Here is a 13,644-nt window from a genome sequence, read left to right on the forward strand (position 1 = left end):
TAACTTGTTGCCGTTTGCTCCTGAAGCTCTGTTTTATTGGAGTAACGCTGATGTTTTATGGTTAGAGCTTCAGAAAGTGAAGCTGTAAAGGTGTGACTGTCGTCACCTAAAACACTTACAGATCAGAGTGGACATAATAATAATAATAATAATATAATTATTATTATATTACACTTCTAGGTCAACTACATGTTTGTGACACAAACTAATGCTAAATTGAATAAAAATGTAAAATCTAACAAAACAAAAGAAATTATCAGGTAGTTTTAACTATAACATTTACTTTATGTTTTATGGTAAAACAAGAGTGGTCCAAGTTAGCAATGAGCTAGCAGCAAGCTAGTCGGGCATTGTTGTGCAGAGTAAATTAAAAGGTATTAAAGGCGATATTGACAAATTAATATCTATTATGTAGGGGAATGGAGATGGACATTCCACGGCCAGATAACAGAAAATCTCTCTTTGAACATTGGGGGTTTTTCGTTCTCCCTGTCTCCCTCACCGCAGGGAGCCGCTGTGACTTTTTGATAACAGATCTTCTCTCCACAGTCTTACAGGAAGACGCCCCGATGAAAACTGTTTTATGTGATTATGCCATGAATGTTTGTCCGAATCAACTCCCTACACCGCATGTTTCACCTTGTGTTACGTATTTTTCCACTGTTTAAGGTTTTATATTCCCAATGCTTGATTTTCGAGCGCCCATCACAGGTGAAAGAAGATGTAAAATGTATCTACCTCAAGAAATAATGTGCACAAACTGCCAAAAGTGTTTGAACCCTGTTTTAACATTTACACGTTAATGTTTTTGCCATTATTATTTACGTTACTCCAGTTTTATTTTCTCGGTCAGGAAAATGTTAAACAGGAAGTTTTCGCAGTAGCGCCCGCCCCTTTCGCTCCCAGCATGCCCTGCGGGCCAGGTATCAAAAGGACGCTCCAAGCTAGAAACGCTCTCTTGTTCTCTTCTCTTGCTTTGTCTTCTCTCTTTGAAGCCGTCTCCACGGACGAGCTTTCACTTTTCCTTTGTCTCAACAAAATCCGTCCGTCACGTGGTCGACAAGGCCATGCCAGCCCTGGACTCTGAAACCACCTGGAACTACCTGGAACTACGCTTAAGCGCTAAACCGGACAGAGACTTTCCTTGCTACTACTTTTCTTTTCTTTTTGAAGTAATCTACGCCGTTTACGTGGATCAGCGCTACGTCCTCATCTCAGTAAAGGCCGCGTGAGGAGCTAACACGCCGCTAAAGCGTTCTACCGCTAAGGAACTCTCGGATAGCGCCTCCGTTGCCGCCGCCGCTTCAAGGACGTCGCAGCACACCGCTCCACGCGACCCCTCGCTCCCCGGCGCAGCACACCGCACGTCGCAGCCCACCGCTCCACGCGACGCCTCGCTCCTCAACCGCCGCCCGCTTCAAGGACCTCGCAGCACACCGCTCCACGGCCAGCCCACCGCTCCACGCGACGCCTCGCTCCTCGACCACCGCCCGCTTCAAGGACCTCGCAGCACACAGCTCCACGGCCGCCGCCCGCTTCACGAACCTTCGCCGCCACACCGCTCCACGGACCTCGTCCGCGGACAAGGACCAGTCGGACCGAGTCTCTACAGAACCGTAAGCCGAATTCAGAGTGCGGTTTTCTTTGTGTCGTGATTTGGGTAGAGCTCAGCTGTCCCTCCTCCTTTAGCTTCTCACTTTCCCTCTTTTTGATATAGATTAGCAGACACGTTTGGTTATCAAAGGCAAAACCCTGGTTTAACATCATCTGCATGAAATCTGCTGTTAAATCTGATATAACATCACCTGTGATTTACCTGTGCACATTTCTGCTCCGGTGTTTTGATTACCCTTTTGATAAATAAACTACACGAAAGAGTTATTGACTATTGTTTGTTTGATTAGACTATGTGTAAGTCCCTGAATCGTGAAACACCCTTCAGACCTTTTTAACGAGCGCGATTAAGGAGCGTATCTTAGCTCTTTGGGTTTAACCCTGGTGCCCCGTCTTGTCTCGTTTCTGCTAAGAAATCTTCCTTAATCATGAACTGAATACATGTAGTTTGAGACCCTACAATTACAATATACAGACACTATTTTAACAAACCATCAGGAACGTGCTAAAATGTGCCTGTAACGACTAGGTTGAGGTTCAAGAATCACACAAATAAGCAACTCATTAACCAAAAAAGGGCCAAATAACACTTGTTTGGGAGGTTACACTAGAAGTTTGGGTCTATTTTGAGGTCATTTTTTTTTATAATTTTACGCTAGTTGTTTTTACTTTAGTAGTTTTACATTAGTTATAAAGGATTAATCAGATATTATACTTTTGATATCATCCGTTTTTTGATACATCTCCCACCTATAGTTGAAATCTAAAGTAAACGCTGGAGTTGAGGTACCTGAGGAGCCGTGGTTTGTGTGCCGAGTGAGGCTTGGAGTGGTCTACCGGTGCTGGGGCGGCCCAAGTACACGTCCTGGGTGTGCTGGTGCTGGGACAGCAGCTTCAGCAGAGCCTCCACGTTCACGTAGTTATCATCGTCCACGTGACAGAACCACCTGAAACACAGAAGCAGCACACACGAGGTCAGGGGAGGGAGAGCGAGAAGGTCAAGAGAGAGAGACATGAGTTTAGGTGAGAGCAGAGCATGTGTGAAGAGAGGGCGGGGCCATACTTTCTGCTGGACCGGAGGAAGGCGTCATACTCCTGGGACATCTTACAGGACAGGGCCTGGCGCGTGTGGGCCCCTGAGCAGGGAGTGTTGATCAGATGGGCCCCTGTGAGATGGACACAAGACGCACAAGTTTAATGTCATTGGAAATACCAGAATGTACGGTATTCTCTTTGCAAAGTATGACACAAAATAATTTCAACAAACATATGAAGGCTGTACAATATATGACTCGAGTGGGAAAAAAGATCTGGGGTTTGAAAGCTACTCAAAACTACAGCTGCTTCAGTGTCCAGGAAAAATAGACACCTTGTGGATTCTTCCCGCAGACACGCAGGGCCCCTGGACCTGCGCCTGGACCTGCGCCTGGACCTGCACCTGCAGGGCGCCATGGTCTGTGTAAAGGGTGCTTTGAATTGAATCACTTTGTAACTGTTCAATCATTTGCACCGTACCAGCCTCAAATCTACGTGTACATCCAGCATGACGCTTCAAAGAGCTTTTTCATGTTGTGTCTCCAGAGTTCACTTAGTTCCACTTGGACACTGGCTGTGATGCCCAAGCTGCAGGACACAGGAGTATTTTTGTCCTGAGGGCTGTTACTCCCCTCAAACTGCACTGACACACGATCTGCAGACTCCTGACCAATCCTTTGACTAAGACAAAGAGAAGTGCAGTGAAAATGCTTCTGTGGATCAGTGCTATTCACTTGGCGGCCCACTAAGCAATATGGATCACATTGGAAAGAAGCCTGATAAACGCGTCGTCTCTGGCCTACTGGGACCAGCAGCAGAAGTGCCTTAATTAGCTCCAAACAAAATGGTCCAGCCACTCATGGTAAACTGGGCCATATTGCTTGGTAAGCTGCGTTGATCCTTAGTGTACTAGTTTAGCTCTGTTACTCAGTACCCTACTGCAGTGGTTCAACATATTTCAGTTGTGACCCCCAAAATAATCATCTGGGGACCCCCTGAAATCATTTTGCAACCCCCAGATTGAGAACCACTGCCCTCCTGCACTATGCTTTAACATCAACTGAATCAGATGTCATGCTGCCAGTTATATTTAACACCTTAACGTCCTGTTTCAGAGTCTGGCCTACCATTCTACTGCTCTAGTTCAAATATATATATTATGATACAATTGTGATGCAGATTTGTAGTCTGGCCCTCAGGAATAGATAATGGACTGGCCCTGCTGTAGCGGAACATGAATTTCCTTACAGACAGACAGACCTTAGTTTGTTCACTAAAATCAATAGTCTAGATTTAGTTGATGGAAATGTCCCATTATTTTTAACCAAATTACAATGATTTTATCAACCAGAAAATGAATTCATTTCTGTTTTGATTATTTGAATGATGAGGATGAAAATATTAGTACTTTATTGACAAAATATTTAGTTTGTCATCGTCTTAATGATTAGTTTTTATTTAGCTCTAGCTCTAAAAATACACATGCAGAGAACAGTGTGTTTGGACTCACCGAGCCTGAGCCGCAGCCGGGGGTCCTCTGCGTCCGTGAACACAAACGTCTGGAGAAAGAGACACGTTTCCTGTTATTCCACAGCAGACACAGAGGGGGAGCAGCAGTAGCTCTGTATCAGTCCTCTACAGCCGGACACACACTGTGGACTTTAGGAGGCGCAGAGGTCACTGCCACGTTCACAGGAAGCACTGCCCACTCAGAGTCTGGTGATGGACGGGTCAGGAGGAGTTAGTACTGGATATAGATGAGGTTTGGGGCTGTGCACCGAATCTTCTTTGGATCGAGCTTGAAGTTCAGTGATTGCCAATCGTCTGATCAGCGAGCGTTTTATTCTCCGTGAAGCAGAAATTGCGTGGTTAACGTTACCATGACGTAAAGGTTGCTCTGGTGGTTGTGTAAAGCATTTATAAAACTCAATGTGGTGAATAATTAGAATCTGGTCACCGGCTTTGATCGTGAGACCACGTGCTCACGCAATACTATATGGAATAAGGAAAAGGCTTTTGGTGGGCTCTGGCGTCCGGATAATTTCCATTGGATTGGAATAATCGCCGGAGCATCGCACCTGAGCTGCTGGCGTACCTTTAACACTGCACCCGAGCTGCTGGCGTACCTTTAACACTGCACCCGAGCTGCTGGCGTACCTTTAACACTGCACCCGAGCTGCTGGCGTACCTTTAACACTGCACCCGAGCTGCTGGCGTACCTTTAACACTGCACCCGAGCTGCTGGCGTACCTTTAACACTGCACCCGAGCTGCTGGCGTACCTTTAACACTGCACCCGAGCTGCTGGCGTACCTTTAACACTGCACCCGAGCTGCTGGCGTACCTTTAACACTGCACCCGAGCTGCTGGTGTACCTTTAACCTGGCTAACAGCAAACATCTTATACAGCATTGTATTCAAACTAGCGGTCGGTTGTATATCTTTCATGTTCAGAACTGGTTGGGGTCCACGGCCTTAATTTATACCAAACTATAATGAAGTTTCTCTAAAAACAGACTGAAGAGCACATGAGGATCTAGTGATTTTCATGATGACACCATCTCCATGCAGCTGTGGCCCCGGGGCAGGCCATGAATCAGCTCGTCTGAAGGGTAAGACCCACATGGAACAGACCAGAAAATAATCAAGTCCACTGTATGAAGAGAAACCAACTTTAAAATACTTAAATAATTTTAAAATACTATAATTTGTTCCTGTTATCTAGTGATGGTTTTGGGTGCTCTTGTAGGTTTGTAAAGTCCATTCAAATGTTACAGAGTAAGTGTGCCAACTAAACAACTTCCACAAATTATACAAATAATACTTTGCAAATGAGTAAAATATGAGCTAAAGTAGTATTTAGAATCCACTGTACTGTAAAAGCTTTCATGGGCCAGATTTTCTTCATGTCAAATGTCTCTTTTGCTTGCCAACATTAAGCCCATTAGGACTGTAATCAAATAAAAATTATTTGGCAGACTTGTTTAATGATTAATCAGCTAAAAAGCGGGAAAACATTTGTGTGAAAAAAAGTAACATGTAAAACTAGTAACATGTAAAACTAGTAACATGTGAAACTAGTAACATGTAAAACTAGTAACATGTGAAACTAGTAACATGTGAAACTAGTAACATGTAAAACTAGTAACATGTGAAACTAGTAACATGTAAAACTAGTAACATGTGAAACTAGTAACATGTGAAACTAGTAACATGTGAAATGTGAAACTAGTAACATGTGAAACTAGTAACATGTGAAATGTGAAACTAGTAACATGTGAAACTAGTAACATGTGAAACTAGTAACATGTGAAACTAGTAACATGTGAAACTAGTAACATGTGAAATGTGAAACTAGTAACATGTGAAACTAGTAACATGTGAAACTAGTAACATGTGAAATGTGAAACTAGTAACATGTGAAACTAGTAACATGTGAAATGTGAAACTAGTAACATGTGAAACTAGTAACATGTGAAACTAGTAACATGTGAAACTAGTAACATGTGAAACTAGTAACATGTGAAATGTGAAACTAGTAACATGTGAAACTAGTAACATGTGAAACTAGTAACATGTGAAATGTGAAACTAGTAACATGTGAAACTAGTAACATGTGAAACTAGTAACATGTGAAACTAGTAACATGTGAAACTAGTAACATGTGAAACTAGTAACATGTGAAATGTGAAACTAGTAACATGTGAAACTAGTAACATGTGAAACTAGTAACATGTGAAATGTGAAACTAGTAACATGTGAAATATGAAACTAGTAACATGTGAAACTAGTAACATGTGAAACTAGTAACATGTGAAACTAGTAACATGTGAAATGTGAAACTAGTAACATGTGAAACTAGTAACATGTGAAACTAGTAGCATGTGAAACTAGTAACATGTAAAACTAGTAACATGTAAAACTAGTAACATGTAAAACTAGTAGCATGTAAAACTAGTAGCATGTAAAACTAGTAACATGTGAAACTAGTAGCATGTAAAACTAGTAGCATGTGAAACTAGTAACATGTAAAACTAGTAGCATGTAAAACTAGTAGCATGTAAAACTAGTAGCATGTAAAACTAGTAACATGTGAAATGTGAAACTAGTAACATGTGAAACTAGTAACATGTGAAACTAGTAACATGCGAAACTAGTAGCATGTAAAACTAGTAGCATGTAAAACTAGTAACATGTGAAACTAGTAGCATGTAAAACTAGTAGCATGTGAAACTAGTAACATGTAAAACTAGTAGCATGTAAAACTAGTAGCATGTAAAACTAGTAACATGTGAAACTAGTAGCATGTAAAACTAGTAACATGTAAAACTAGTAGCATGTAAAACTAGTAGCATGTAAAACTAGTAGCATGTAAAACTAGTAGCATGTAAAACTAGTAACATGCGAAACTAGTAACATGCAAAACTAGTAACATGCAAAACTAGTAACATGTGAAATGTGAAACTAGTAACATGTGAAATGTGAAACTAGTAACATGTGAAATGTGAAACTAGTAACATGTGAAACTAGTAACATGTAAAACTAGTAACATGTGAAACTAGTAACATGTGAAACTAGTAACATGTGAAACTAGTAACATGTGAAACTAGTAACATGTGAAACTAGTTACATGTGAAACTAGTAACATGTGAAATGTGAAACTAGTAACATGTGAAATGTGAAACTAGTAACATGTGAAATGTGAAACTAGTAACATGTGAAATATGAAACTAGTAACATGTAAAACTAGTAACATGTGAAACTAGTAACATGTGAAATGTGAAACTAGTAACATGTGAAATGTGAAACTAGTAACATGTGAAACTAGTAACATGTGAAATGTGAAACTAGTAACATGTAAAACTAGTAACATGTAAAACTAGTAACATGTAAAACTAGTAACATGTGAAACTAGTAACATGTGAAACTAGTAACATGTGAAACTAGTAACATGTGAAATGTGAAACTAGTAACATGTGAAATGTGAAACTAGTAACATGTGAAATGTGAAACTAGTAACATGTGAAATATGAACATGTGAAACTAGTAACATGTGAAACTAGTAACATGTGAACTGTGAAACTAGTAACATGTGAAACTAGTAACATGTGAAACTAGTAACATGTGAAACTAGTAACATGTAAAACTAGTAACATGTAAAACTAGTAACATGTAAAACTAGTAGCATGTAAAACTAGTAGCATGTAAAACTAGTAACATGTGAAACTAGTAACATGTGAAACTAGTAGCATGTAAAACTAGTAGCATGTGAAACTAGTAACATGTAAAACTAGTAGCATGTAAAACTAGTAGCATGTAAAACTAGTAGCATGTAAAACTAGTAACATGTGAAATGTGAAACTAGTAACATGTGAAACTAGTAACATGTGAAACTAGTAACATGCGAAACTAGTAGCATGTAAAACTAGTAGCATGTAAAACTAGTAACATGTGAAACTAGTAGCATGTAAAACTAGTAGCATGTGAAACTAGTAACATGTAAAACTAGTAGCATGTGAAACTAGTAACATGTAAAACTAGTAGCATGTAAAACTAGTAGCATGTAAAACTAGTAACATGCGAAACTAGTAACATGCGAAACTAGTAACATGTGAAATGTGAAACTAGTAACATGTGAAATGTGAAACTAGTAACATGTGAAATGTGAAACTAGTAGCATGTGAAACTAGTAGCATGTAAAACTAGTAACATGCGAAACTAGTAACATGCGAAACTAGTAACATGTGAAACTAGTAACATGTGAAACTAGTAACATGTGAAACTAGTAACATGTGAAACTAGTAACATGTGAAATGTGAAACTAGTAACATGTGAAATGTGAAACTAGTAACATGTGAAATATGAAACTAGTAACATGTGAAACTAGTAACATGTGAAACTAGTAACATGTGAAACTAGTAACATGTGAAATGTGAAACTAGTAACATGTGAAACTAGTAACATGTGAAACTAGTAGCATGTGAAACTAGTAGCATGTGAAACTAGTAACATGTAAAACTAGTAACATGTAAAACTAGTAACATGTAAAACTAGTAGCATGTAAAACTAGTAGCATGTAAAACTAGTAACATGTGAAACTAGTAGCATGTAAAACTAGTAGCATGTGAAACTAGTAACATGTAAAACTAGTAGCATGTAAAACTAGTAGCATGTAAAACTAGTAGCATGTAAAACTAGTAACATGTGAAATGTGAAACTAGTAACATGTGAAACTAGTAACATGTGAAACTAGTAACATGCGAAACTAGTAGCATGTAAAACTAGTAGCATGTAAAACTAGTAACATGTGAAACTAGTAGCATGTAAAACTAGTAGCATGTGAAACTAGTAACATGTAAAACTAGTAGCATGTAAAACTAGTAGCATGTAAAACTAGTAACATGTGAAACTAGTAGCATGTAAAACTAGTAGCATGTGAAACTAGTAGCATGTAAAACTAGTAGCATGTAAAACTAGTAGCATGTAAAACTAGTAGCATGTAAAACTAGTAACATGCGAAACTAGTAACATGCAAAACTAGTAACATGCGAAACTAGTAACATGTGAAATGTGAAACTAGTAACATGTGAAATGTGAAACTAGTAACATGTGAAACTAGTAACATGTAAAACTAGTAACATGTAAAACTAGTAGCATGTGAAACTAGTAACATGTAAAACTAGTAACATGTAAAACTAGTAACATGTAAAACTAGTAACATGTGAAATGTGAAACTAGTAACATGTGAAACTAGTAACATGTAAAACTAGTAACATGTAAAACTAGTAACATGTAAAACTAGTAACATGTGAAATGTGAAACTAGTAACATGTGAAACTAGTAACATGTAAAACTAGTAACATGTAAAACTAGTAGCATGTGAAACTAGTAACATGTAAAACTAGTAACATGTAAAACTAGTAACATGTGAAACTAGTAGCATGTGAAACTAGTAACATGTGAAACTAGTAACATGTGAAACTAGTAGCATGTGAAACTAGTAACATGTGAAAAGGCAGAATGAACCCAATCCCTGATGTCCTCTTGTATCTTTATAACCACAGTAAAACAGGTGAAGTGACTAAAGCGCTCAAACAAGCAGAAGTCTTGTGCACTATGGTTCTCCACTGGCCCCACTGCAGACTGGGGCAGCTGCTGGTGTCCGTCAGGAGCTCCAGACGAGGAGACCCCTGTGACCCCAGGAGCAGGGCTCAGGCTCAGGGGGGGCAGGGGTCTGGGTGAGCCGCTTTTGGAGGGAACACAAATGGGAGTGTTTGGGGAATCTGGTCCCTGGAAATGGACTCCGCAACAACAGAAAAGTGTGAGAAAGTGTTTGGATGAGCGCAGAGCAGTCAGCGTCTGTTCAGACACATCCTCCTCCTAACTGCATCTTCGCTGTTTGATCATTTACTTCAACTTGTACTTCATTGGCCATCTTTAAAAATGTATCCTATTGCTTTGAATTATATGCATGAAACGCATATAATAAATTATTCTGCAGCACTAAAAGTCCGTAGCATGTCTCTGCATGTGGGTAACAGGGATTTACTCTAAGTTCAGACTGCAGCTTCCAAATTCGCGCTGGACTCCCCAGTTTTACACCTGTACATTTGAAGGCAGATGCTTTGAATGAGTCTGAAAAAAAACTCTGGGGCATCCAGCGCACATGCTCAGTGGAGTTGTGTTTCCCGGTGTGGCTGTTCTCTTGGTGCGATGGCAGAACATGTTGAGAGCGGCTTTGGTGTATTTGCTTTACAAAAGGTCATCAGTTCGATGGCTTGTCTGGTCCATCAGATGTTGCAGAGGAGACCAGAGTTTAGTGTCTAATCATGCGCTGTGTCTGGATGATTCTATTTACCACTGCAAGGTTTGTTTTGGTCCTTTTTCTGGATAATGAAATGCGTACGTACATCACTGGAGCGTAACGCCACACCACGCTGGTGTCACGCCAGAGCAGCCGACGCTCAAACAGCCAAGACACACCACAAAAACACTGGACGCTTTGGCGCTGCAGTGTGAACGTTCCTTAAGATACCTACGGTCCATTTTAAAGTCATCATTTCTAACTAGAAACTACAGTACACACGCACACCCACACATTAATATTCTCTTAATGCCGAGATGCAACATTGCATGTGTTGTATTAAGGGGCCAAATTGTGTAAAACTGCAAATTACACGCACTGATATCAGTATTAGGTATCGGCTCAATACAATACTCAATGTGGAGCCGAAACCAAGAACCGATACCACTCAACTGTGCAGCGAGGGGAGGCACATTATCTGACTCACTAAATCTTCTCAATCATATGAAACGGTCCAAAATGTTCTCATAGTTCACAAAGGATTTCAGCGCAGTATTTGTGTTTACATGGTAGCAGGCCAACGATGCCATGTGGCGTTGGCCACTCTTTGCTCATGCATGCATTCTGTCTTATTGTGATTCATTTAGTGACTAAATAGTACAGGATTTAAGAGGTATGACAGGTCCATATTGGTCAAAGTGGGACCGTGGTAGACATAATACATGCTAAAGGTGGCTCCCTAGCAGTTAGCGAGGAGTGCTACACCAATAATAAAAGGGATACTTTTGTAGTGCATTTACGTGCAATACTTGAATCTAAACCAGGACATTTAGCACATGTCTAATGGATTGACAATATATCCATTGATTGTCATTGGGATAACTTAACTTTTACCAAGCCCCTTCAACAACACACTACATTCTAGTCACAAAAGTACACACCATTGTTGAGACGTTGACACTGCACTATTGTATGATGTCTACAATAGCCACACTGGTGGAAACCAAATTGTCCATCTCTGCGTTTCCCATGAGAACAGCTCAGAGGAGGATGTTCCATGAGTCAGCATGACTCAGCACAACTCAGGTGAGTGTGGGAACACAGGGGCCGATGAAGGCCCTCTAAAAGTACTCATATTCTACAGGTTAGTGTCGGAACACAGGGGCAGATGAAGGCCCTCTAAAAGTACTCATATTCTACATGGTTTACTGGCCTTTAAAATGAAACAAATGACCCTCTGATCAGGCATTCCTCATCAGGATTAGTGTTAGCACACGATCTACTGATAGCAGAGGGAATTACCTTGGGGAAACAAACAAAAGCTAGCTTGCCCCTACATGTTAATGCAGGCACGCAATTATAATAAGTCTGGTTATGATTTATAGACTTCAAACCAGCACGTGTGACCTCCAGCTCTCTACTGTTGATGTCACGAATCAGGGACATTTGTAACAAAGTGTTTTTGTGAGGCTCAGAGAAGAAGCAGAGAATACAAGCTTGTAAACTTGGTTAATGAAAAGTGTGAATAAAGCTAAATACAACTTCAATCTGAAATGCTTTGCTATGGGTCGTACTGTATCCTTAAAGGACACATTATGCAAAATTGAACTGTGCAGCGTTAGCGCTGACGCAAACTATCCGATATCTGTGTCCCATTAGAACCTCACCACGGGGCGGGTCACCACAGGAACATCTGCCCCACCACCAGCAGCTTTGAGGTACTCGCCACGGGCTGGGGTCAGAGAAGGGCCAGTCCTGCCCTGATGGAGGATTCCCAGTTAATCTTGTACTAGTTTCTTTTTCACATCAAATCAGGGACGTGTTTCTGTGGAGAGGCCCTGATGTGTGCGCTCCTACACTTATTCAGCCACATTTGTGTCTTTTTCTCACAACACAGCAACTCTTCCTGTTCAGTTATTCAAATCAACCTTGCCATTTTATGTTTCCACCATTTTCTCAAGATCCCATCATTTTAATTGTCAGTATCAGTAAACATTAAAGGCCCAGGGCTTTATGATAAAGTATATTTCTCAAAATCTCCAGGAACACTTTTTGATGATATATGAAGTCTGTTTTTTTTTTGTTAAGTAGCCCCCAAAAGCAGTCCACTAGTTTCAAAATGAACGCACGACCATGTTTGTTACATTTGTAGAATTATCCACATCTAAAAGACTGTATTTAGTCACTCTTATATAGTCCACACAGACTGCCAGTGATTACTTAAGTGAATTGGTTTAACATGTGATCTGTCAGCGCTCCTGTCAGACTGTTTACTCCCTGAACGTCATAAACAATAACATGCAAAAATATAGCCGCAAGCGGCAATGATCGGCCCTCGCCACGCCGCAAGAGGAGGGGGGCGCTAACGCGCCCCAATTGTCCTTTTATTACATCTACTGCTGAATCTGTGACGCTGTCACATCTTCTCCCCTTTGTTTTACCATCAAAAAGCTATTTTATTTTGAATTCTTGGCAAAATGTGCAGCTTTGCCGCACAGACACCGTAACTCTTTGAATGAAAATGTGGATAACTTTTGATGGTCCTGAAGATGAGTCTCACCAAATTTCAGGTTAATAGGGCTGACGCCCTGGGAGGAGTTTGTGAAAGTCTAAAGTGTAAACATGTTCTGGCGATTTCCCCATTGGAATAACATGGAAGGTTTCGGTCATCGTTACGGCAACGCCATAACAATTATGACATGGGTCTCATTGACTTTTTTGATGGGGATGCTAAAATTGAGTTGTGTGTCAAATTTCATATAATTTCGCAAAACTAAACATTTAACCTCCATATAAAATCTGTAGGGGGCGCTGTGGCGCCAAATGAATTTGAAATCTAATTTGACGCAATTCGGACTTTATCTGCGCAAACGGCAGAAATTTTAAATATGGGAGATTTCTGAAATTCTTGCTACAGTTTGCGGCTTCGCCGCACAGAGACCGTGAGAGGTATCAATGTAATTTGGATAACTTTTGATGTCCCACTCCTCAGTAGCATTTTCACCAAATTTCAGCTTTTTAGGGCCAACGCCCTGGGAGGAGTTCGTAAAAGTACGATGTTTGGAAAAACTCCGAAGTCATGTTTAGCCATTTTTGAAGCAATGTTGCCGTAATAATATTTTTTACTTCTCTTGTCACCATCTACCTCTGCGCCAAATTTCATGATTCTACGATCAGATTTTTTTTGGGTCA

The 13,644-nt window shown here is 40.4% G+C and overlaps 1 protein-coding gene across 1 annotated transcript in view; it reads right to left on the reverse strand.

Moving 5' to 3' along the window:
* LOC140378121 (beta-1,3-N-acetylglucosaminyltransferase lunatic fringe-like) overlaps positions 1–13,644 on the reverse strand; it is a 22,992-nt gene that overhangs the window by 5,237 nt on the left and 4,111 nt on the right. The window contains exons 2-4 of the mRNA XM_072463802.1: positions 4,160–4,208; positions 2,678–2,780; positions 2,405–2,561 (exon numbers count right to left, since the gene is read on the reverse strand). Coding sequence (XP_072319903.1) covers positions 2,405–2,561; positions 2,678–2,780; positions 4,160–4,208 — 309 coding nt within the window. The remainder of the gene's footprint in view (positions 1–2,404; positions 2,562–2,677; positions 2,781–4,159; positions 4,209–13,644) is intronic.

The sequence above is a fragment of the Eucyclogobius newberryi genome, unplaced genomic scaffold (genome assembly GCF_026437365.1).
Source record: "Eucyclogobius newberryi isolate DKJ021-1_F unplaced genomic scaffold, fEucNew1.0.hap1 SCAF_4, whole genome shotgun sequence".
Lineage (NCBI taxonomy): Eukaryota > Metazoa > Chordata > Actinopteri > Gobiiformes > Gobiidae > Eucyclogobius > Eucyclogobius newberryi.